Below are 24997 nucleotides of genomic sequence, written 5' to 3' on the forward strand. Positions count from 1 at the left end.
TTGGATTTGTTGGAATGTTTAGAGCGTTTATATTGAGTTGTCAGCACAAAAAGACGATTTCAGAATTGACTTTAGTGCCCGAGCGCTTCCGCCGCGGTTCATCGTCGTATAGGTGCAACGAATTATAGTTTCTAATCATGCGCCTTCCCCGAAATAATGATTGTTTCGGTGTCTCGAGTGTCCCAACCTACTGCTATATCAACTGGGGCACTAATCTGAACACTTGGCAAAAAAAGTCGGCGAGAAATTCGGCGGATATGATTGGCCGGTGCCAAGGTCAAGCGCGGCGTTGGCCCAATCGCGGCCTCCACATTTCTTGCCGACGTTTTCGCCAAGTGTGCAAGCTTAGGGCCCCTGGGTTATGATGAACTCGCCGATAGATCGCTCGACGTTGTATAAGCAAATATGCGCTCAGATAATGACGGCAAGGTGGCAGCGATAAAGTGGTTTAACGCAACTGGTACGGACAATGGTTGGCGATAAGACATACAATGCGTTCGGCAGATGTAACGGACACGCTAATTACCTTCCTTTATATCGGAAGCGTCCAATATAAAGCTGGCGGTCTTCCAACGCTATTCACTGTTTTGTGGACACCGGGAACGCTTGGGTCAAACATGGCCGACTCTGTGTCGCTCCTCCTTGGAACCGTCGTTTTGCTCGCCCTGGTAAGTTCTTTCCCCCCCCCCCCCTCCCCCCCAGTTTGTTGGCTCGACAATACCCACAAGTTCAACGGGGGGCACTCCCTTGTGGCACTTTTTCTTCTGATCTATACGATTACGACGCAAGCCCCAAAACCTCTGAAGCCGCGCTCACACTGCTAATACGTTATACAAAAAAAAAAGAAAGAAACAAAAAGTCAGTGTGCAGACATTTTTTGGGCGTATTTCTTCCTTGTCTGACGTTAGTGTCGTACAAAAACTGTCCTCAGACATTTTCCAAGTTTGCACGAAGCACAGGTGCTTCGAGGATGCTTGGGGCGTGTCCGCAGATATTTCGGTCATAATGTCTGCGGAGAAACTCCGTGTCCTTTTATGATGTATAAGCAGTGCGACTGCAGCTTCAGTTGGTTGCTGCGAGGGAATGGTAAAGGTAAGGGCGTCGCGAACCTGCCGGGTTCGAGACCAGGTTTGAGTATTTCGAACTTACGAGTTGGACGAAAGTTCGAAGAAAGTTTGACGAAAGTTCGACCGAAGTTCGACTAAAGTTCGGCCGAAGTTCGACTTTTTGTGCGCATGCGCGAAGATTTGAAAACGTACTGAGTCCGCTTGGCGGAGGGGAAGTGTGATATTTGAGACGTATATTGTTTTAATTGAATAAACTAAAGAACTAAAAGTACATACGTTCGCTCGTGTATGGCGTAAACATTTTATAAATTATAAACTAGTAAACAAGCACATTTTTTTTCCGAAATTCGCAATTTTTTAGTGTCGAAGTCGGGTATCACTGTCCATAAGTCAAACTTTGTCATGTCGTTTAGCACCTTAAGCTGTAATGCAAAAAAAAAACAAAAACAACAACATCAAAAAACACGTTTAATCGAAGGAACAGACACAGGAGGGAACGCTAACGCTAGCTGGTTTATTTCTCAAGCACCACATTTCTCAAGCACCACAGAGCCACTCTCAACCGTCTTCTACGCAGAGATCTCCTTCGTTGAAAGCGAAGCAAACTGTCGCTTTTCGAAATGGTCGAAGGTTCGGCGAGCCAGTCAAGTCTCAGTTTCGAAAAAAAAAGTTCGCGACCTTCCTATAGTTATAAGTTCGATTTGCGAGTCTTCTCATCCAAAAGCTTGTCCAAATGCCAGTGGTTTTCGCGTACGACACTACAGAGTGACACTGAGGACAGGTCCAATACTTTTTATAAGCATTGTGTGTTAATCGTAGAGGGCTTCACACACCGCTTAGTTTTTGTGACTAGCGACAACCACCAAAACCGAAACAAACCAAGATATATGCATACGTAGAAAGAAAAAGAGAAGGAAAGATATGTGATGTTTGCGTCGAATTCGACGCGGGCGTGTTGTGAATAAAAAAAAAAAAGAAAAAGAAAAAGAAGACCAGTGGCAGCAAGCTTGATTTTGCTGCACGCAGCTTAGGTTGGCCCCTTCCATAATCCCATTGTAGGCAGTACACATTTTTTCTTTTATTCCACAAAGTTAGTTTGCTCTTTAATTACATGATTGAATACTGTAGACGAGTTTTTTTTTCTTTCCCTGATTATTGGGTAATGCATTAAATGTGTCCTTTTCTCTGTTCACAGGCAATGCAGCAAACCGGTAAGCTTGCATGTTTATTTTGTGAAAAAAAAAAAAAAAGAAAAGCTCGACGCTATTTATTTATTTATTTATTTATTTATTTCAAATACCCTCAGGGCCACGAGGGCACTGCAGAGGGGAGGGGGCAATAGGTATATAAAAGGTAAAAAACAACAAATTCTACGAATGCAAATTCTGTACAACACTAAAATATATAACCGGCCCATGATTTCAATGAGACACGTTTAAGTGGAATGAAATACGAATAAGGGCGCAGGTGAACTGGCGAATATTATGCAATATAAAAAAACCGGAGATACGGAAACAAAAGGGACGGACGCAACATCGGACACAGGAGCTGTATCCGAGAGAAACACCGTCTCGGACACAGCTCAGAGTCGTGTCCGAGATGGTGGCTTTTACGTCCTTTTTGTTTCAGTGTCTCCGCTTTTATTATGTTTCCAAATCGAATTTTGGTTGATTTTATTTCCGCAATAACAATATGGTGATGCCATTGCAGACCGACAATTTTACTGCTATAAATTTTTCGATAAAGTTCCGAATTTCTTTTGAATTTACGAGGGGCGTCCAGTAAATATCCGAACTCTTGCCCCAATAACGCGAACACGAATCTTTTAGGCTTTAACAGTGCATTTGAAAGCGAACATTATACATCTGACACCTGGTGGAAGAAGTTGGAAGTATAAACTGTTTTCTTGGGCTGTTTAATGCAAGATGGCGTCGGATCAGTTGACTCCAGTGCAGGCACTGCGTGCAGTCAAGAAATGTCTGTCGGAAAAAGGCTTAAAACTAGGGCTGGGCGTCGATTAAAAGTTTTAACCCGATTAATCGCCACCCTTTAATCGATTAATTAATCGATTAATCGGTCTCGTTTATTTCATTGCAAAATATTTAAAAAAGTCTTTTTTTTTGCTGAATCTGTGATAAACGGTGCAATGTACAACTTAGATTATGAATTAATCTCGATATAGTTAAGAAGAGCATCAGAGACCTTTCGCTAAATATTACTTTTGCCGCGTGAGGCAAAGATGTTCGTTGATATTCTCTAGAAAGAGCGGCTTCCTTTCATTGTTCACAATAATCTCTACTGCGCTAAACAGACACTCGAACTACGTTGAAATGGCCGGGGACATGCGTAACCTCTGTACTTAATCGGATGCTATAAAAATATCGCCCCTGTACAGTTTACCTTGTTCTAAAATTTGACCTAAAGGTCACCCTTCGTACAGGCGTATTCGTCCACGTCTGCGTTATGGAAGTGTTTAATTTTGAGTTTTTTTTGGTTCGTCTAAATTTTACCGATTAACCAGTTAAAAAATTTAATCGCAATTAAAGCATTAATCGATTAATCGGTAGGTTAATCGATCATTTGCCCAGCCCTACAGTTAAAACCAACACTTCAAATCATCTTCGACTCTCACGTGTGTTCTGAGAACCGACCGTAGCGCGTCCATTGGAGTTTGAATTGTGTAAACGCTTTCATTATTGTGGTATAATGTCTAAAATACTGGTTAGCTCACATGGTTCTTATCAACGAATGCAGCAACCTCATGGGGTGCGATAAGGAGATTTTCACGACTCGCCACACTCTGCATTTCTGGAGCTGTCATGTACCGTTTTACACAAAGGTTAGCGCGGGATCGCAGTCCACAGAAAGACAATTCCTTCCTCTACTCTTACCTCAATCTAAAAGGAAAAAAAAATAAAAGAAGAAAAAACAAACAAACAGGTATTCCAGTATTCCGCTGTGGGCCGTATATGCTTACAAAAAGGTATTAGGTAAGCAATTTTTTTTATTGCGGCGTTCTTGGCTAAGTTGATCAATTTTCTATAATTTGTTTCGTTCGAACGAACACAAGGCAAGAACTGAATATTAGTTATCATTGCTTGCCAACAAAGGATACGCATTAGCAGAAAATTTGGCGTCAATGAAAATTGTCAAAATTTTGTTAAGAAACTTCGTAGTACCCTATTTCGATAAAAAAGAGTTAGAACAAAATAAGAGATGTATTCGTTGGTTTGAGTGTTAAAATCAATATCTTCATTCTATTGTAATCGGTCATGCCCCTAGCTTTCCAACAGTTTTTAAAGATTTGTTTTGTGTATCCTTTACATGTTTTTTTTTACTTACGTGAGAAAGTGAAACAATATATTGCAAATAAAAATCCCGCAAGTACAAGGCGTGCTTTATGATTCTTTGGAACATTTTCTCGAATAGGAGCCGCAGAGACACGTGTCTTCGACTTGCCGAAAAAAATCCAAGAGTTCGTGAACCAACAGTCTAAGGCACACAACGTTCCAGTCATCTGGTGGAGCATGCACGGCGACCACGATCATCTTGTCGAGAACGCCGCAGAGTACAGCAAGTGAGTCAATCTCATGACGCGTCCTTCTACGAGGTAAACACCGAGGAAGAAGAGGAGACGTCAACGCACCGAGCTCTATACCCGTTTTCACCTCAAGGACCGAAGTAAAAAAAGCACGGCACCTCGCGGAGCATTACTAATTTCCCCCTTTATGTTGATAATTAAAACATATGTAGGTAAATTATAGATTAGATATATGTTACCTTATCAAGGCGCGCACGTTCCAAACGCCAAAAGCTTCGCTTTTGCCTCCGACAACCAAATGTCGTAACAACTACTTCGCGCCGCGTATGACTCCAGGTGGCGTTGTGAAGCCTAGCCCTTAAAACACCCCAGTATTTTACTTTTTATTACAGCGGTAGCTGTTAGTGGCCCATCCCCCGGTTGCGCGACGGTGTGAGCGTAAACGAAAAGTTTCCCCGCTAAGTTTGACGGGAAAATTAACGTCACGTGACCTGACGTCATGGCGCCTACGGACAAATTCAGGTTTTCCGCTAAATTTAGCTGAAAAATTGACGTCACGTGACATATCTACGAATTCAGTTTCCCGGCTAAGTTTGACGGGAAAACACATCATGACCTCGCTGCTGCTGTTTGTCGTCCTGTAACCAACGCGCGATTTTTCTTTTTTTTTCTTTTTTTTTTTTTGTGCGGAGGGTTTGTGACATCTTATCCTAATGATCATGCGGACTTAATAGAAAATAGGTAGACGTGTTTCTTTTTTTTAATTTCAATCGGGCTGTATTGTAGTTCGTTCTCGTAGCTGACCAAGTTGATTGGAGGAAGCTGAGACTCTTGGAACTCTGTCGAAATTCCGATGACTTGGAGTTATTTTTTAAGACAATATGTTATGGAACAATGATATGACATATCTTCTAAGTTACGTACATCTCTGAGAATTTTAAACGGGTACAAGCATGTTCTTCCAACAAGTATATAGAAATGTTTTATAGAATTCGTTGATTTATTCTCATTCGTGTTGTTGCGTCTTACAGTTTTGGGCAATGCATGCTTTTCAAATCTTAATAAAATATATTCACTACAAAAAGGACAACAAGAGTAATATCAAACGTTTCTTACTCTCATCTAACATATTCAATATTTAAATTATACATGATCCTTGGCGTACACCGATTATATGATTACTGTTTAACCAATCGAATTGGCGCTCAGTTTTTTTATGTTTCAGCTTTCAGATTTAAAAAGAAAAAGTCAGTAGTACTCATCCAGGCGTTCCCAGACTTGGGAAATTCCTGAATCGAGAACTAATTATCAAATGCAGAGATTAGTTCACACTTTGCCTTTTTTTTTTTATTAAACTACTATTTCAATCGCAATGTAGACATAACCGAACCTTCAAATACTGCATATTCAAAAATGATCCTTTGACTTCTTTCATTGATAATGTGTTTGACGATAATGTGTTTGACTTTATTCTTGTGTCTTGATGCCTGCCTCGCTCCGTCGTATCTGTTAAACCCCTTCGTCAGGCTGCATTTCTGCAGTTTTTTATTCGGCCCCATTCATCGCATGTTATTGTAATGATAAGTGAAATCGTATTGCATCGTATGATGCTTGCAGGCCCATCAGGGACTGATAGTGCCGTGATACGCTCGCGATTACGCCAATTCGCTGATATTGCACCCGACTGACTCTTGGCGCAGCGTTCGAGCCAAATCACGATGTATCACGGCAGACGGATATCTTCGACGTGTTCTGCGAACGGTTGTAGTATCTTCTATTCTTTCTTTTCTTATAAATAACAAAGGGCGGAATGAAGAAAAAAAATATATACTGGCGTTCTTTCTCTAGACCAACTCAAGTCTCTGACGTCACTGCGCATGCGCAGAAGCTTCTGCGGATGCGCAACGCCCACACGTGGTGTGGGCGGATGCGGGCTTGCTTGGAAACATTATGTTGGTGTATACTTCGTTTAACCTTACAGGGGCCTTGCACGGACTTTTTTACTGGTTTTCATTTTGCACCAAACCTGAGCGCACTTAACGTAGAAACTTAATCAAAATTTTCCTTTCTCGAATTTCGTTTTATCTTAAAAGTTATAGGTAAATTAATATTCCAAAAACAAGCAAAAAATAACCTCCTTCATGACGTCCTTGGTTGCTTAAGTGGCCGCAAACTAGAGGAGGGGTAGTGAGCTCAGCGAGCGCTCACGACTGTCGCGCTCCGTGTCGACGGCTGGAAAGGGCGCCACTAAAGCATGCTCTGGTTAAGCTGTATGAAGCGGGCAGCCAGGGCGGCACGCATTGCATTTGCTGCGCGATTAAGCACTAATTCAGCATGACAGTTCATTGGCCACAAACGACAGCAAACACGGGGTAAAGATCAGGTCAGAACGGGAGCCACTTCGCGCTACCATACCGCCAAACGGCCAAACCGCAAGGCATAGCTCCTCGCCGAAGGCCTTCTAAACGCTCGGAACCGATCGGATCCTCCAGTCCATACGACTGCAGCGCCGCCGCGTACATTCAGGACCTTTCTACACTCGCGCCTCGCCGGTGCCTGATCCCACTACACCATTCTAGTACGCGCCGCCTTTTCCACCGCTTGGTGGCGGGGATGTCGAAGAGTAATTTCTTGTTTCTGTACTTCCTAAAGTGCATTTGTTTATTTTCTGATCTAAAATACTGAACAAAAAAGTGAAAGCCGAATTAGAGCGCAGCTGTTGAGGAGGAGTAGGGAAGGGTAGTGAGGGGCGGGTGATGTGACGTCGGGGGGGGGGGGGAGATCACGTGACCTCGGGGAGGGGGGGGGGTCACGTGACCTCAAGATTACGGGGAGGGGCCACGTGACCCCCCCTCCCCGAGGTCACCGAAGGTACCCGAGGTCCTCCCGAGGTCCTCCCGAAAAAACCCGAGGTCCTCCCGAGGTCCTCCCGAAGGAACCCGAGGTGCTCCCGAGGTCCTCCCGAAAAACCCGAGGGCTTCCCGAGGTTCTCCCGAAGGAACCCGAGGCCCTCCCGATGTCTTCCCGCAGGAACCCGAGGTCCTCCGAGGTCCTCCCGAAGGAACCCGAGGTCCTCCCGAGGTGCTCCCGTAGGTACCCGAGGTTCTCCCGAGGTCCTCCCGAAGGAACCCGAGGTCCTTTGGGAAGACCTCGGGTTCCCTCGGAAAAATTTACCCATAAGGCACCGCGCGGTTACGCCGACGCCGACGCCGCTCAAGCCGGAAACGGGCGCCCAAGAGCTGCGCTCTACAACTACTTTTATAAATAATTGAAACGGTTCGCTCCACTTATATTTTGTATTTCGACTAAAAACAAGCTTTTAGCGACTCTGATCAGTAGTAAGGCCAGGACCAAAGACTTCACATATCGCGGGCTTTGGGCACCGCGGGTCGCCCCCGTAGGTGGAGAAGGCCTCTGCGTCGTTCGGTTAAAATATGACGGACTGATATGCAGTTACTCTCTCCGTGCTTGCTGGCTGGCCCGAACCCCAAGAGACGCGGAAACCGCAAAAAAGGTAGACGCTTAAATATGGTTGCAGGGCCCCTTTAAACCAAAACGCAGGTGACGCAACGATCTGCTGAGACTAATCAAAGAGCGTCAAAAAGTGCACCATCAGGGTGCTGGTAATGTGTAGTACGTCTTCTATCATCGCCGAACAAATCGTGTACTGTAAAACTCGCTGACTTGCGCTTTTTACGCTCTTTGATTGGTTCCATCAACTCGTAGCGTCGGAAAAGCATTTGGGATTCTAGTTCGCCTCTTCAGCTGTCCGTCAAGCTTGGCACAATCTATCGGGCACCGGCGCGGCGCCGTTTTCGCTTAATTATTTCCAAAATTCACGTGCCAAGCCTAGAGGTATACTAGTAGGGCTATAAACCGTCATTGAACTATTGGTGGGTAGTTCTACAAAATTCAGGTCTTACCGCAATATTTAGCGGGGAAATGGAACCGATGCACGACTATGCATCAATTAAGGGCTTTCCGCTAAATTCAGCTATCTAGGGACGGACGCACGCTGCCTCGTGATTTAGTGGCTCTGGAAATGCCATCGCATTTAAGAATAACGTTATGTATGAAGCCTAATGTCATAGCTCCACTGATCTTGATCCTAGAGCTAAATAGACGTGACAGTATTTCCGAAATGAGTCCTGGCCTCTGCGCGCGGCGTTCGGGTTGTCCACTGCTCGTGTATTTTTGAATACTCACGTAGATATTACCACGGGGCCTAAGGTAAACTATTTATTGGTCTGCAAACTTGGGCGGTTTTCAGACCGCCGAAATATTTGCGACTCCAGAGCCGTGAATGAAGAGTTTGGTCAATGGGAGGAGCGGGCAGAACCAGGGCGTGCACCGGGCGCAGATTGAGTGCTTGGCATGCTCTTTTGGCCAACCAAACGCGGAAAAGAATCCCCTAGTGGTGGTAGCGATAAACAGTTTTAATAAGAGCATGAAAGTTGAATGTAATAGCTCTTCATGGCTGAAAATATGGTGCACGTGATATTTCGATTCTGATCATGCAAAAAGATGTGAGAAAGGAATGTGTCCCTCGAACTCCGTTTTGCTCGTATATAGTGTGACCACTCGGATGGTAGCTCCAACCGAGTGGTCACACAGATATGACCCTCGGCGCTTGGCGTACGGATTATGTCAATCGTTTCGTTAGTTGCGCTCTTCCACCATCATCTTTGATGACAGTAATTCAAACCAACGTTACTAGACCAAGTCAGTTACGAAACTCTCATAAAGCCTGCTCTGAAAAAGTTACAAGAGTCCGTACTCGGGAACCGGACTAATGGCGATTGCAACTGCGCCATTTCTCCCGCCGCGGCCGCTCGGGGAACAACACGGCTGTTTGTAATTGTTCGGTAGTATCGCATAGGATCAACGTAACTCGATTAACTCAGTTGGCAAACTCCCACGGAGAGGTTGATCCCTTCTTACACACGTCAGTATCCGCTGATAACCCCTAGATTCAGAAATGCTGCTTGACGAGTCATCCTTCTTGCACGCAGCGGCATTATTTTGAGCTGGTGTTGCAAGACGCGCCGCAGCGAGCAAGAAGGTTGGCGCTTCGAACAGCGTTAGCCTGGCTGAGGGGTACGTGATCACGCTCTCCACGGGAGTTCGCCAACTGAGTTGATCGAGTAATGTTGACTAAAACATCACGTGCACCATATTTTCACTCACCGAGAGTTATTCCGACGAACTTATTATTTACGTTTCGCGGTACCACCACCAGGGTATTATTTCAGGCTTCTGGTTGGCCACATTCGAAATTGTGAAAACCGACCTGGAACACTCCCAGCCCGCTTTCGGCCAATGGCGCCTCCTCATCTATCTCTTATACTTCCCAATGAATGAACGAAATTTCTACATATACGGCTCTGGACGACTTTAGCGAAATTGACGGTACCTAGCGGATAGGTCAAAAAGCTGTGGCTGCAGGTTCGCTCACCCGCCTTCTCGACCTAATCGGAGAATCAGGTGTTCACAACGCCTGGTCTAAAGATAAAGCCGTGAAATTAGGTTCAAAAACAGGCGATTAAAATCGACAATAGTTCGCGCCAATATTGAATAGCTGAAATTCCATGCCTTTCTTCAGAGGAAGTGCTGCAATCACCGGGAGGACCGATTGTCACTGCATTGGCGTCAATTGACAGGTACAAGGTGAGCACCAGAGTGGGCCCCTTGCAGTACGGCAGCGTGAGCAAGTCGTCCGTCCTGCCCAAAGTGGTGCACACGGAATGGGCCCACAACAACCAGCCGACCAAACCGATCGTCGTCACCGTGAAGCGGGAAAAGACCCTGACGCACCAGTACTCGTGGCAGACGCAAGACACGTTCACCGTGGGTACCTCGGTCTCCATCGAGGCGGGCCTGCCGGGCGTGGCGGACTTCACCGGCTCGTTCAGCACCACCGTCAGCCTCTCTAACACTGCAGGGCAAGTCCACACCGACGCGGAGAAGTACGCCGTCGATCTGGGCGTCACGGTTCCGCCAATGAAGTCGGCAAAAATTGAGTGGGTCATCACCGATGTCACTCAGGTGGGTAAAAAAAAAAAAAGCAGCGACCTTCATTTTAGAAGTCTTATATTGCACAAAATGCCGCATTTGAGGAACAGTCGTTTGAATTTGTTTAGAAGAAATCTAACAGTCGGTCTAAGGGTGCAGAAGAACATATAGATATAAATATTTATTATCAATTTAGCGGGGAAACTCATTCGGTGCAGTAGTAAAGTAGTAAGCTGGGCGAGTTGGTAAACGTTGAACATGGTTAAAAATTGCGCCCAAAAAGAGGAGGACAAACGAAGAAGGAACACAGAACACAGACAGGCGCGCCTGTCTGTGTTCTGTGTTCCTTCCTAGTTTGTCCTCGTCTTTTTGTGCGCCATTTTTAACCATGTTCATTCGGTGCTTACATCACTTGACATGAATTTTTTGCAGGCAACGCTGCACAAAATCGTAGCGCGATAGGTTAAGAAACCGAATTTTACGGTCGATTTAAACAGCCTGGCCCCTATTTGAGACGGCCCTTATAGAAGTCGACCTGTCGGCGGCCAAAATGGCCCCAGTAAATTAACCCGAGGTGACGCCGAAAAAAAAAAAAAAGAAAAAGCGACGTATTTATGAGGTTATGCGGCCTAAGTAAGTCCCCGGTCGTATATTTACTTAGCTCTGCCGTGTACGAAGTAACTCGCCATGCTTGTGCATTTCACCAACACCAACAACGACGCCAGTAACGTATCTTCCGGATGCAAACGAATGAGGATAGTGGCAGGCACTGTTCATCAACATGGTGGAACGCGGCTTACCGGAAATGAAAAGTCCCTCCATGAAAGCGCCGTATAGCGTTCTTTTTCGGAAGTAGCCTTTTATGGCGACAGCCTGGCGAGCTTTTGCGCAGCGGATTCCCTCGTGTGTTTCTCTTGTCTATGTGAACGTCGTGGTTGGCAAGGTTATTCGCTAAGTTAAACGGAGATATTTCTCCGCCAAATTTAGCGGGAAATTTTAGCCGTGATGTTCACAGTGCCACGTGACGTCATGTGATGCAATGACGTCACCTGACACCATATTTTTCTTAAGGGTTCAAGTTTGCCCTCCTAATTTTGGGCGATGATTCTTTTTGTTTCAGGAAATTCCATGGACTGCCCAAATTGACATAGAAGGCTGGTTCGCTGTCTGGTTCCGGGAAAAGATCAGCGACCACTACCTCTGGTTCTTCGACGTCAGGCTCCTCAACGACCCACTTCTGCAAGAAACCGAAAAGGGAGTGCACTACACCGCCAAGGGCATCTTCAAGGGCGTTTTCGGGAGCGATTCCCAGCTTCGCGTCAGTGAATACGACCTCGGGGCTTATGGTGGGAAACCGACCAAAGTTTACACCATTCCTCTGCCCTCACCACGCCTGCGTAGCAGGTAATTATGTCACACTGCAAATACCATGACAATGCGAATAAAGACGGTTTTAACTTCCGATGCACTTTTTTCCTTCGTAGGTCTATTAAACCGCACTCTTTCTCTTTCGTTCTTGTGTTTTCTGGCATTATATGTTAAAGGTTTTTTACACACAATATGAAAGACCCATTCGCTGAGGCAGTTTATCCGGCAAGGCTAAGCACATTTGGCTATACACGTGAACAACTTTCTGTGGCATTTCAGAAGTGAAGAATGCGCGTGCACAGCTTTTATAAGCGCTCAAGGTGCTTGAACACCCATGTGCCAGTGGCGGAACTAGGGTCAGCGGCACCTAAGGAAGTGGCCTGCTGCGACTTCCCCCCCCCCCCCCCCCCCACTTTCCCCTTTTCACTGCACAGCTGCACCCCCCTGAGCACTGCAACCAGGGCGGTCCAACCTCCCCCGCCCCCTCCTCCCTCCCGGTTGCAATGCTATATAGGGTATACAATGATAAACAAAGAAATGAAGTGGACCTGCAGTGGATCACTCTCTGTCAGATTGGAGCATTTCTTCCATTATTTTAACCAACTTTTTTTACTGAATAAACATGTTGTACAAGGTGGACAGTTCTACTGTGGTTGAAAAAAAGAAAAAAGAAGAAAAGCAAGTATTTTCGGGGACAATTTGCCAGCCACAGCAGATGTCTGGGGTTGCGAAAAAACACAAGGTGTCAAGTAACGGATTTGACGAGTTGAACTTGTCTCTGGATTGAATCACAGTTCTTGGCTGGAAATTTTTGAGTTGCCTTCTGGATTAATTGCTCTGCGTGCTGGCACAGCACTCGCGCGCCTGTTCGGTGAGACCTCGGAGGTACAAAACCGATTGCATACAGTAAAATGTTTTATACACCTTAGTGTGTAAATATCCTATTCCAGGAACTTACAACCATGACTACACAATTCAGCACCCTTATTTTGAGTGATTTATATAAATGAAATAGTAAATATCGAGAATCAAGGTCAGTGTATTATAAGGAAAATCCAACTGAACACATTCGGTCCTTCAAACAAGCAAATGGTATGTCGAAGATTTTTTTTTATCTGCGTGTCTGAAGGACCGGATGTGTTCAGTTGGATTTCCTTTATAAAGGAACAAGCTCCGGAATTCATCTTCACCAGTGAAATTTACACTTCTAGTTGTATGAAGTTTCTAGATTTAAAATTTTAAGCTGCTTCGAAACCAGTGCTGCGATTTCAAAGTTGCCACACGAAAGCAGCGAAAAGAGCAGTAGTATCCTCTCTCCTCAAAAATGCTTTGGGCAAGTAATGTTTTTAGTATGTTCATGAGAGTGTTACTTTTCAAATGTCACGACTGGTTGCTCCAGGTTATAGTTTGTCTCTCCATTCGAGTGTGTTGAAGAGTGTTCTCTTTAATTTTGGATCTGTTACGGTTCCCCGCAAGGAACCTGAGAAGTGGGTGTGCTTGCCTTTTTTCTACCTCTTTTCTCACACCCTCAAAGCTTCGGCAGAGTGCCATGGTATAATGTTGTTTTCAAAAATGATTTCAAGTTAAGTAAGTTCACTCCTTTTTCTGGGGACAAGCATGGTTGCCAAAAAATCATAGAGATCCGGCAACTAATTGTAAGATGGCAGTAGTGTGCGAAATTCTTTTGTGGTGTGGGTTCTGGTATGTAGGTCAAACCGGCCGCTGCCTTAACGGCCGGCTTTTAGAACACAAAAGAACGGTTAACTCCTCTTCGGTCAATTATGAAATTGTAAACCATCTCAATGAATGCAATAATTGTTACTCAGACCGGGCTGAGACGACTGTTGTTAGCAAAGAAAAATATTCATTTAAGGGGGTTATTAAGGAGGCAATAAGGATTACGACCGCCGAGAATTGTATTAGTAGGCCCTCTTTGACTTTGGATTAGGATCGACATGGACGTTCTTGTCTCTCTAGTCTATTGTCTTTTTCCAGCGGGGTGATTTCTTTTAATTTTTTTTTTTAATTTTTTATCACGAAATTGTACCAAACCGTTGCTTGGGTAGACTGTGTCTAATTAAATCATTGTTGTGCTGGTTGTGAGATGGTGTTGTTCTTGTTCTTTTTGCTCCTTGTATTGGTGGTTTTCTACTATGATTTGTAAGAAAAGACAACAATTAATTGACAGCTTGACAGTGCGCCGTCAGTAGCTCCGTCAGATGAAGAGGTTTGTTTTTGCGAGCTAATATAAACAGTGGTGAGTGAACCGTTTCCGCTCCGAAGGTTGTGTGGTGCCTGACATATAAGTAGGTCTTTGATGATGGAATCAGTGTTGGTTACGCTGTTTTGTTTTTTTTTCCTGTTATTTTCACAAATAAAACTTTCGTTGCGAGAACAGCTTCGTCAGGTCCTGTTTGTTGCCTTCACTCCGTCTTCGTCGTTTGGGCGTTTTTCCTCATGTATAACGTTTACCAACTCGCCCAATTCGCTATTTTACAGGAGACCAGTTCTCATACAGGTCACGAGTAACAACGGTGAGTGCGCAGCTCTGAAAGTCATGTGTGGCTCGCCGTAGAAGGGCACTATCACACAAAGCCAATGTGTGGAAACACCAGCACGAACGTCTAGAAAACGTGCATGTCTGTGGAAGAAAGAAACCTCGATATCCTATACTGACCGTTCTTTCCTGTTTTCAAAGGTTAACAAAAGCTTCAGAAAGATTTTCGGGCACCGCGTTGTTGCGCATGCAATTTCGGATTTTCGGAATTTACAGTTTTTCTTTTTAGGTTTTTGGAAGACATTATTAAGTTTTCGAACTTTTTCCTCTTCTTCAGGTTCGTAATATTTTCAGATAGTTCTTCGTTGCCCAGGGACTAAACCAAAGAAAACACTCGCCCGCATTTATTAATTTCGGAGCAATATACCCAATAAGCTTAAGAAATTTAAAAGAAAATTACATATCCACTTTTAGAAAGCTGACGAATTTTAATGATAATAAATTGATATATATTACGCATGATCCAACAGCCTTCATATGGACCGAAGAAAAAAAAATATCGGTGAGCTTTTCTCCGCATTTTCTCGATTCCGGTGAGCTTTTCTCTGCATCCGCCGGTATCGCGGTGTGCTTTTCTCCGGTGAGCTTGCCTCTGGTGAACTTCTCTCCAGGATTCGTTGAAACTTTCCTATTCCATCATTTACCACTCCATTCAGCGTGGCCGTGGATCGGCAGAGATGATGGAGGACACCGTTCGTGGTGCGGGAAAGGGAAAGTATTGGTTAATTATGATAGTAATTTAATATATATATATATATATATATATATATAACTAAGTTTTAGTGTGACATATACAGGGTGTCCCAAAAAAATTTCCAGTTTTAATTACCGCAAAAATAAACTAGGCATCGCCGAACGCTCATCCTCCGCCCAAAGGAAGCGCTGGAGGTCACAACCAGATGCCAAAGTTTCATCCCGATCCCATACCTTATTCAAAAGTTATAAGTTATTTTCTGTAAATTTCAATGGGAAAATGGCGGCCGACGGAGTTTTCGAATACACGGGGCTCTATGGGCACCAGAAACCAAAAACGGGCAAAAATGGGCTTCATTTTTCCATTGAAATTTTCAGAAAATCGTTTATAACTTATGAATAAGGTAGCGGACCGAGCTGAAACTTTGGCATCGGGATGTGACCTCTAGCGCTACGTTTGGGCGGAGAACGAGCGTTCGGAGAAGCCTAGTTTATTTTTGCGGTGAAAAAACCCTGTAAATATTCGTTTGTGACACCTTGTACATTAGAAAGCTCACCCAAAATTGGAACGTTTCTTCTCAGTCTGAAAAAATACAACTTTTACTGCCGGGCTTACTATGAGGCTGTGCTTCGCTGACCCCTAGAATGCCTTCGTGGACCCCCATTTCAAAACCACTGATAAGAACGATCAAAAAATTTCGTCCATACCTTTATGGCCGCCTTTTTACCGTGGTCGCCGATCATAGCGCGTTAGGTTGGCTTGCTAACCTGTCAGAATCCAGAATTGGGAAGTAATCCGTTACTTTTCAAGTAATTTCGTCATTGCCACGTTATTTCCTTCTGGAAGTAATAATTACTTGTTACTTTTCTAAAAATATGAAAATACAACAGAAACTGAAGCAATATGATCGTCCGACCACCCACTCAACCAAAGCTCAAAAACGAGCGGTCGCGCCCATGCATTTTTTTAGTACCGAATGCAACATAAACCGTTCATGCATAAGCTGACAGTGCGCCAAAAAAGTGAAAGCCGTTTACAACTCCCTGTAACGCCGAATGGGAGCGCAGCTCTTGAGGAGGAGGAGGGAAGGGTACTGAGGGGAGGATAGACCCCTCCTCCTCCTCCTCCCCTCATTCTTTAATAGGCTCCGGATGGGTCACCTGACCTCGGGGGAAGGGGGGGGGAGGCCACGTGACCTTGAGGTGACCTTGGGGGTCACGTGACCTTAAGAGGGGTCACGTGACCTGGGGTTCACGTGACCTTGGGGTGACCTTGGTTACGCCGACGGCGACGGCGACGCCGCTCAAGCCACAAACGGGCGCCTGCGAGCTGCGCTCTAAAAAGCTACAGGCACGAGACCGCAGCTTTGAGACGTTACGCTCACGCTTAAAATTCTCGTTTCAAAAGGGAGCTTTCGTAGGTCAGACCTCTGAATCTCCTAGAGGAGGTGGACGCTGCTACTGAGCATGCGCATCGCTAGCTTTCATCTCTGCAGAATTCCAGGAATCATTCCCAATCGCCGTAACCCAGCGGGATGGCGAGTGTGGTGGCAGATTTGGCTGCCTTGTCAGCTTACGGGTGAACGAAGTGCACCTACATTCTTTCTCTTAAATACAATACTTTATTTCTACAAGGACTACCATAATGCGGGCGTATGAGACATGAAAAGTAGTGTAGCAGAACATTTAAAAGAAATCAAAATTATTTCATTGTTTTTTATATATATATGTACGGAAAAGTAACGTGAACGTAATTTGTAATGTCACCTACGATTAAAGTAATCCGTTACTTTTCAGCGAAAGTAATTTGTCACAGTAATACAATACAGCTGAGGCTCGGTAAATTTTAATTTTAATCCATTACATTTTTTTAGTAGCGGGCACAATTCTGCCTTAGGTCGCCTTTCTCGTCAGGGTGTACCCCTCTGCTGTTTGGTGAAGCTCCTGCGAGCGTTTATTCTACCATGCAGCCGGTGCTCTCCGATAGTGTCGATCAGACTTTTTTACACGTTACTGAAAAAATAGTAAGGAATTACATTTACAATTACTCAAGGCTAAATTGTATTTTTTTGCAATTACAATTACCCTCTCATAAAAGTAAGTGGCCGTTACCCCAAAAAGTAATCCGTTACTTTCGTGGCTTTACTTTCAACAATATTTTCCTCAATTAAAAAACAAAACGAAAAAGGTTATTCAAGTTCTTATTGTTGCCACCTGTTCCATTTATTGACCTTGAGTATTTTGAGCAACAGCTGGCTCTCGAAAGTCTTGTCAGACATATTGCGACATTTCTTACTGAAGATGTCGACTGCTACGCTGAACACCATTTGAGCTGAGGCACTGGATGGGTGTTCCATATTGTGCCTCACAAATATTTAATGCTCTGCATTGAGCTTTTTCAGAGAAGCAATGGAAGTACTATTTAGCTCGAAGATAGAGCAAAGCTTCATCGCTGCACCCTTTGCCTTATATTCGAGAGTTTTAGTAGAGTTGGTAACAGTAAAGTGCTAATTAAATAATAAATAAGGTTTGGCGCGATATTCTTTTTTCTTTGGTTCTGAACAGGTCGAGCCTCGGTTGAAACGCAAGTGAATAAGAGTTTCCAATATATAAATATAAGTAATCGAGAAAAAAAAATAGCCAGGACACTCATAACAACAATTAAATAGAACGTTGGTTAAAACAAGGAAATGTAAAGGCACGTTCGCCTCGTGTACCTTTCTTGGTGCCGTTCAAAAACGCACGGAGCACGGACCGACTGCAGTTTACTCCGGTGTACTCAAGATAGACGTCCGCTGATGCCATGGGCAGCAAAGTGTAGAGTACTAAGTAAGCCGCGCTACGGCTCGGCTCGCGAGTTTCACTCTCTCCTCAAGCCCAGAATATCAAGTCTACGTCAGCCACCATTATGTTTTATTTGTAAACATATCTGCTTGAGATAATATGCGTCCTGCTGGGGTAAAAACAGGAAGAGAAAGGAAGATTGCTGCCATTTTCGAAGTGCCCGCAAAAAGCTGACTCACAAAAAGGGTGACGGAGGTGCAGATAACCTGGCTGGAATTCACAAATAAAGTGAGCCAACCCTAGAAGTTGGACTACAAAAAAGTAAGTAGCTTTTAATACTGGGTCAAATAAGGTGAAAGAAGCAGAAAAATACGCTTGTAGCAATGATACCTACGCATATTATCACATTCTTTTTAGTGGATTTTAAGACAGACGGAGGGTTGTCTCGGGTGACATGAAAATCGTCGTAGTCACTATAACCGAGAAGGACATTTTTAATTCTTGTCTGTGCACTTACCGCCTCGAGCTTCTCGAAAAGGCACACAATCTCTAGGTGTCCTCCTCTCCCCGCCCTCGATCAAAAAGAAAAAAAAAAGAAATCAAGAAGGCATTTAAAAGAGCGGATACAACTGCCCCCCCCCCTTTTTTTTTTGTAGAAATGTTTATTTGGATCTTTTAATATCGTTAGGGTGAAAAAAAAAAAAAAACGATTCAGTAGCTTGGTGTTACAAAAAGGGCTTTGCGGAACTGAAGAGTGCCAAGCCTCCCTTTGCGCTGGTCAATTCGCGTGACGGTGTCACTGCCGCTGAACTTTACTAAAATAAAAATGACATTTTTTTAGAAGGGGGGTGCTGGTCCTGAAAAAAAAAATGTAACGGATCACAACGAATCCGTTACGTAAAACATATTAGGGAATTACTTTAAAATTACTCAAGAAAATATGTAATTATTCTGTTACTAAATTACCGATAAATATAAGGGATTAAAATTAATTTCGTTACTTGTGACGGATTACGTACAAGTCTGGTGTCGATATGCCCTGCCCGCGGCAGAGATTTCTCGGGTCAGGAGTTTGACTTGAGTGCGTTCGATGGACACATGCCGTCGGCTAGCAAGCCGCAACTTTCTTTCCATGACGTACGCAGAGGAAGCATGCAACATGACTGCGCATCTCGATTGTTCCGGCCCATGCGCATTTTTTGCGACTGTAGTGCAATAACGCACCTACAAGTCTCACTTCAAACCCGCCGTCGTCCTCTGTGCCGTCAATTTGGTTCTTTCTGACCGCCCCCCCCCCCCCCCCCCCCCCCCCGTGCGGTTTAACGCTGTAAAAATATTGACCTTGTCAAGTATGGATATGTACACGTGGCGCCATCTCACAGCACTGCGGTAGCCCAATTTGATCTTATTGCTCGCCTTAGAACTTCAACTACCAAAAGTAAGGCAACATATTTTTGCAGATTTTGTTCGTACATATCATTGAACGTAAATTGAAAGAGTGAAAAAAAATCGAAGATGGCACTTCTGTAACTGATGTCCGAATTAATCTGCATTTAGTAAAATGACATCATTTGAGAGTTGTTTTCCTTAAAGTTATACCACTAACCAGAACAACAATATTCAGCTCAAAGTGTAACGAGAGGAAATGCTGGCAAAATTTAGAAATCCTAAGACTTATATATATAAAAAAAGAAAAAGAAAAAAAAAACACGCCAAAGAGTTTTAAGATTGCTTAGATGTAGAAATGCAAAAGGCACTATATAGTCCCGGGGGTGAGATTTTTTTTAATAATGTTTCTACGCGTATAAAGTTGTTTCAGCCGGTATTTTATTTGGTGTGCGCGCCGTAGATGCAGACACTGCTGTCGATGTCGAGGCCGTAGATGTAGATGCGGTCACCTCACAGTCCATCGCACGAGGCACACAACGAGCACAGATGAAGTCCGAAGCGCAACTGACGCACCGAAAGCAGCGCGCCACGCCTTCCTTTTGCACACGGCACTCCGGCGGTGACATCACAATCCCCCACTGCGCAGGCACGGCGCCCCCGCCGGCTTCACAGCTTCTGTGACGAAGCATCTGCGTTGCTGTGCTTTTCTTTGTGTTCTATTTCTGTGGCGCTTCGGCTTTGACCTTGAGCGGCGCGCGCTCGATGACGTATTTTTATGGCCATCTTTCGGGCACAGCGGACGCCGCCTTTTCGCGTAATGGGACATATCAGAGTTAAGCATTATTGCGCAATGTGCCGTGTTTGATATTTTTCTTTCTAAACAACGTCGATACTCCGTGGTAAGTACCTTGGGTGAATCCTCCATAAAGTTAATTTGCCAGTAAATATTTCTAGACCCATAGCCACGGCAGTCATTTTAGGGAAGGTGCCCAAAATGCAGCTTTGCGCAATCCGCAGAAAGCGCTTCAAACTTAATCCAGATTCAAATGATGCGATATTGCTTCCGAATTCGAAGCTGCGACACCGTGCACCGCAGCTTCTCCCAACATTTTCTTTTGCCGCACGGGCGACGTTCCAACTGCATAATCGCAAGAAAAATCGTAGCATTTGAATCAGGCTTGAGTGTGCTTTTAATTAATTTTCGTAATGACTTTTTGTTTTCCAAGAAACAACAACAAACGTCCGTTGGGTTTGGTGGACGTTGAGTCAACAAAATATTTTTTTTCATCAAAATTAAAAATGGTCCTCGGACGTGGTCGGCCAAAATTATCGAAAAACACCCAGTTATCTTAAAAAAAAAAAAAAAAAATTAAGCCAACGAACTTGTTAATGTGAATGGTGGACGCGTTCGCAGACGACAAAGTTACCGATGAATTAAACTTGTGGCGCCATTCGGGAGAGGGCGCCACAAGTTGCATTCCTCGATAAAGGGATAATAAACCGAAATTTGGATTAAAAAAAAAAAAAAAAACAATGCTGGAGATGTAGGCGGGACGCTACAATCCCTACAACACTACTAGTAAGGCGATATCTCAAATGGACGGCCGTATTTTTGGAAAATGAAGTCGAGATTGAACCAGGCCGACGAGGTGGGTGACGTCAAGATACCTAGTGTCCTTCTCTCTCCGCTTCGCTCCCTGAAGGCCGCGAGGCGGAGAAGACGCGAGGCCGTTCCCTCTCCTTTTCGGAGCAACATGACGTCAACATTCCTGCCAAATGCGACTCTTTTTAAAAAAAAAAAAAAAAATACGGTCATCCGTTCGAGATATCGCTGTATGAGTGATGTTTTAGTGTTTGTAGCATCCCGTCGCACGCTTTCGCCGCGTGTTTTGGGGAATCCAGATTTCGGTTCAGCATCCCTTTAACTCACTGTCTGCTAACACGTTCGCCGTTGGCTTTGATAAGTTCGTTGGTCTGACGTTTTACAGAAAAATAACTACGCCTTAATATTTCACAAGCTAAAACCAACCCCCTGATTGCACACTTGAAGAAAGTTTGAGATTTCTATATGCAGGTGACGATTTTTTCGGTTCGTTTTACAGCGTGAGGTAGCCACTCCGTATACAGGTAAATCCACGAACACGGCAAAGCTGGTCTTTTAAACCTCCCACAAATTTACAAGAAATGCATAAGGACGACCCCTATGATCATAATTCCGTTACACATGCTAGTAAATAATCTGGGTGGTATGAGTACGGAAGAAGCACAACTGATATCAAGGCTTTAATTTGGGCCTCCGGAGTAGACTTTGGAATGCGATACCTTGGAAGCATTCTGGGAGCCTGCAGACATTCAGTATACGAATGTCTACAGACTTTCACCCTAAAAAGAAGTTATGAATTTGCTGCGTCAGTAGCTTATAAGCCTGATAAGATTCATAAGGTTTCCGCCGTGGAAACACTTGAACAACCAACTAGCGCTGGTCGCCGACATTCGATAAACCTGGCGACACGAACAATCTTCGAGAGTTCCACCGGTTCACAATGCGCTCTTCTGGTGCCAGTTGGTAACTCCCACGCGTAAAATAAAATAACATAAAAATTGCCGAAGGGGTTTCTTCACAAAAAAGCAGGCCTCAGTTTGAAGGCGCTTCTCTTGTCGTCCCAGTATTTGGGAAAAATTAAGGTTGCCCCCAGAAGCGGTTTATAACAAATAACATTAACCGCGTAACAGGTCATACATATTTCCAGCGCTCATCACCATATATGCTCCTATATACTGACAAAGCCTGGCAGATCGCCACGAGAAGCGGCCGCCAAAAGGGAAAATGTGGAGCGGCAGACAAAGGATGAGAAGAGATCCACGTGATTGGCGTCCCGCTGCGGCGAGACGCCGAAACACACTTCTCCCAAGCGAACAAGTGTGTTTCGAGTTCTCGCCGTTGCAAAATTTGTACGCTGACGTCCAAATTCCCCAAGAGATGGCTCTTCGATGCTCTGTGCTACCAGATCCTCGCGCTCCAAATCTGCGACCGGGCACTTTATGGCTCCGTCGTCGAACTGCCAGGCTTTGTGAGTATAGAGGAGGCTATGTCATAACTTAGACCAGGCGAAAAGTGTCGAGTCACTGGCGCCCATATTCCGCAAACAGAGCTTTAATCACTGAAAGGACAGGAAACGCAGGTCGTCTTTTTCGAGTTGACCAGCTATTATACAATCCGAACGGGCTCGTTGCCTTCCGTCATCCTTTGGCAGAGCGTGCATGTTCGAAGATCAAGAGACGCTGAAGTACCATAAAAGGCGGAAAACTTGCGCAGAAGGCGGAACATCTTAAAGACCTTCGTGCCGCTCTTATATCATGCCACTAGCTGAACTTCACATGTCCAGAATGCGTTCCACAGCGCAGTATAAAAGATGGCAGCGTACAGAGGGCAATTAATAGAGGCGTCCCTTGCCCCCGGCAAGTAGCGCGCGTTTGTAATATAATAACACACTCGTAATTTCTTGAAAACAGTGACGGGTAAGGTACTTGCGGAGGCCGATTTATCTGCGAAGACAGCCCTTACAAAGGTCTATGAGTATTCGTTACGTCTGCAAGCACTGTTCTTTGTTTCTGCGCTTAATAGGGCGAGGGCGTAAGCGTTTCACAACTGCCTTCGTCACAGTTTTGTTTGGTTGTGCTCCGTTGAGAAGTTGGGCGCCGCAAGAGGACGAGTCCTCATAGTTCACGGCCGAACCAAGGTGCAGTTGGTGACGGCAGCGAAGGTCTGGGTGTAGGTGAGGTCGCAGAGGGCCGCGTTGTTGTCGTAGCTTATCTCGGCCATCTTGTACTCCGGGTTGATGGACACCTGCGCGGGATATGCGCCCATGCGCGTCGAGGCATGAGGCTCCGTTCTCAGAGAGGGCGGTGCAATATCCTATGTTCACCTACAACCGAGCACTACCAACGCTACGAGTCAATGGGGTCAGCCAAGCCTCTCGTGGTCTTCTTTCAGGGCGCAGCTTTTAGGCTCCCCTTTCCGGCTTGAGCGGCGTCACCGTGGCCATCGGCGCAACCGCGCGGTGCATTATGGAAAATGTCCCATAATGCAACGGGCGGGACCCATGACGTCACACGTGACGTCACGAGGGTCCCGCGCGGTGCATTATGAGACATTTCCCATGATGCATCGTGCGGAAAAGACGAGCGGGAAGGGGAGGATGGGGAGAGGGAGGGAAAGGAGGAGGGGTAGGACGAGGGGGAAAAGGAGGAAAGAGGGGAGGAGGAGGAGAGGAGGGAGGAGGAAGGGGAGCAGGAGGAGAGGAGGGGAGGATGTTGTAGGATGAGGGGAAGAGGGGGAGGTGAAGGAGTAGGAGGAGGAGAAGGGGGAGGGGAGGAGGAGTAACAGGGAGAATGAGGAGGTGAGGAGGAGGTGGGGGGGTGTGCCCTTCCCTAAGTACCCTTCCCTCCTCCTCCTCAAGGGCTGCTCTCTAATTCGGCGTTACAGGGTGTTATAAACGTCTTTCATTTTTTTTTTGTTTCTCGCCTTGTGTTACTCCCAACTGATCCAATCAAATGCGAAGAATGTGTCGCACCTTGCGTTTTTAGTCTCCGCGTTTTTATGTGTTGCGACCAGCGTTGGCACTAACGTGTTACATGTAACGTCGTTACCGGTAGCGCGTTACTTTTCTTGTAATAACATACTCGTTACTTTTTGAAAACAGTAACGGGTAAGGTACTTGCGTTACTTATTAGAGAAGTTTCGTAGATCGTTTTCGCCTTCCTGCAACACTCTCCGCAACCCTCTACGATACCCGGAACTCAACAGTTAAGGCCATTGTCGCGCAGGCTCAATAGTGGTTTCTTCGTTGCGGAGTGATTATCGGAGGGGGAAACGCGGTCTACAAAAACTCCCTATTACTGGTAACGGGTAACGTAACTACGTTACTCGTTACATCTTCCAAAAACCTAAAAAAGGAACACTTAATTTTTATTTCGAGTTTCTATACTTTTAGCTTCTTCCCCTGGCAGATCCCGAGCGCTCCGCGTTAGCGGTCGCTGAGCGGTCGGCTTCCGTGAGCGATTGGTCACGTGATCCACCCCAGTGGCACGCGTTACGGAGCAAATCGAGCGTAAGGCTCCCAGCGCCAATGCTCTCAGAGTGTCTGCCCCCGCTTCTTGGCAGTTTCGGTTCCCACTGGGTTCGGCAGCAGATTGGGCACGGCAGCACTGCCAACATGAGGGCTAACAACCCATTTGTCTTTCTCGTCCAGATCCTGCTTGACATTGTGCTGGTGCCAGTCAACGAGCTGAACATGGGCAGCGATGCTGCGCGCCGCAACACCCCGTTTCCTTCCGTCATCAAGGGAATCGCACCGACGCTAAACGACAGCAAGCATCTATCTTCGAACCTGGAATCAGTCGTTCGTTTTTTATGAACTTTTTTCTTCGACTGTGACATCACCGTTTCGGGCTATAAAACGGCGCAGCGAGACACTCCTCGACATTGGGCACGGCAGCACTGCCAACATGAGGGCTAACAACCCATTCGTCTTTCTCGTCTAGGTAAGCAAACGATTTGGCAAGTCCTAACGTAGCAATCATGTT

At 45.3% G+C, this 24997-nt stretch overlaps 2 protein-coding genes across 2 annotated transcripts in view; one reads left to right on the forward strand and one right to left on the reverse strand.

The window, feature by feature from the left end:
• The first annotated feature begins 550 nt into the window (after nucleotides 1–550).
• Nucleotides 551–12084, forward strand: LOC8030686 (aerolysin-like protein). The gene is given in 6 exon segments (XM_029979622.4): nucleotides 551–668; nucleotides 2263–2278; nucleotides 4497–4644; nucleotides 10269–10653; nucleotides 11741–12015; nucleotides 12017–12084. Coding segments are annotated over 6 exon segments (912 nt in total). The 5' UTR covers nucleotides 551–617; the 3' UTR covers nucleotides 12054–12084.
• A 10463-nt stretch (nucleotides 12085–22547) lies between these two features.
• LOC8030685 (lysyl oxidase homolog 2) overlaps nucleotides 22548–24997 on the reverse strand; it is a 60299-nt gene continuing 57849 nt past the window's right edge. The window contains exon 8 of the mRNA XM_029979612.3: nucleotides 22548–23258. Within this exon, the coding sequence (XP_029835472.2) occupies nucleotides 23136–23258 (123 nt within the window). The 3' untranslated portion in view covers nucleotides 22548–23135. The remainder of the gene's footprint in view (nucleotides 23259–24997) is intronic.

Source organism: Ixodes scapularis, unplaced genomic scaffold, assembly GCF_016920785.2.
Source record: "Ixodes scapularis isolate PalLabHiFi unplaced genomic scaffold, ASM1692078v2 PGA_scaffold3__209_contigs__length_174095766, whole genome shotgun sequence".
Taxonomy (NCBI): domain Eukaryota; kingdom Metazoa; phylum Arthropoda; class Arachnida; order Ixodida; family Ixodidae; genus Ixodes; species Ixodes scapularis.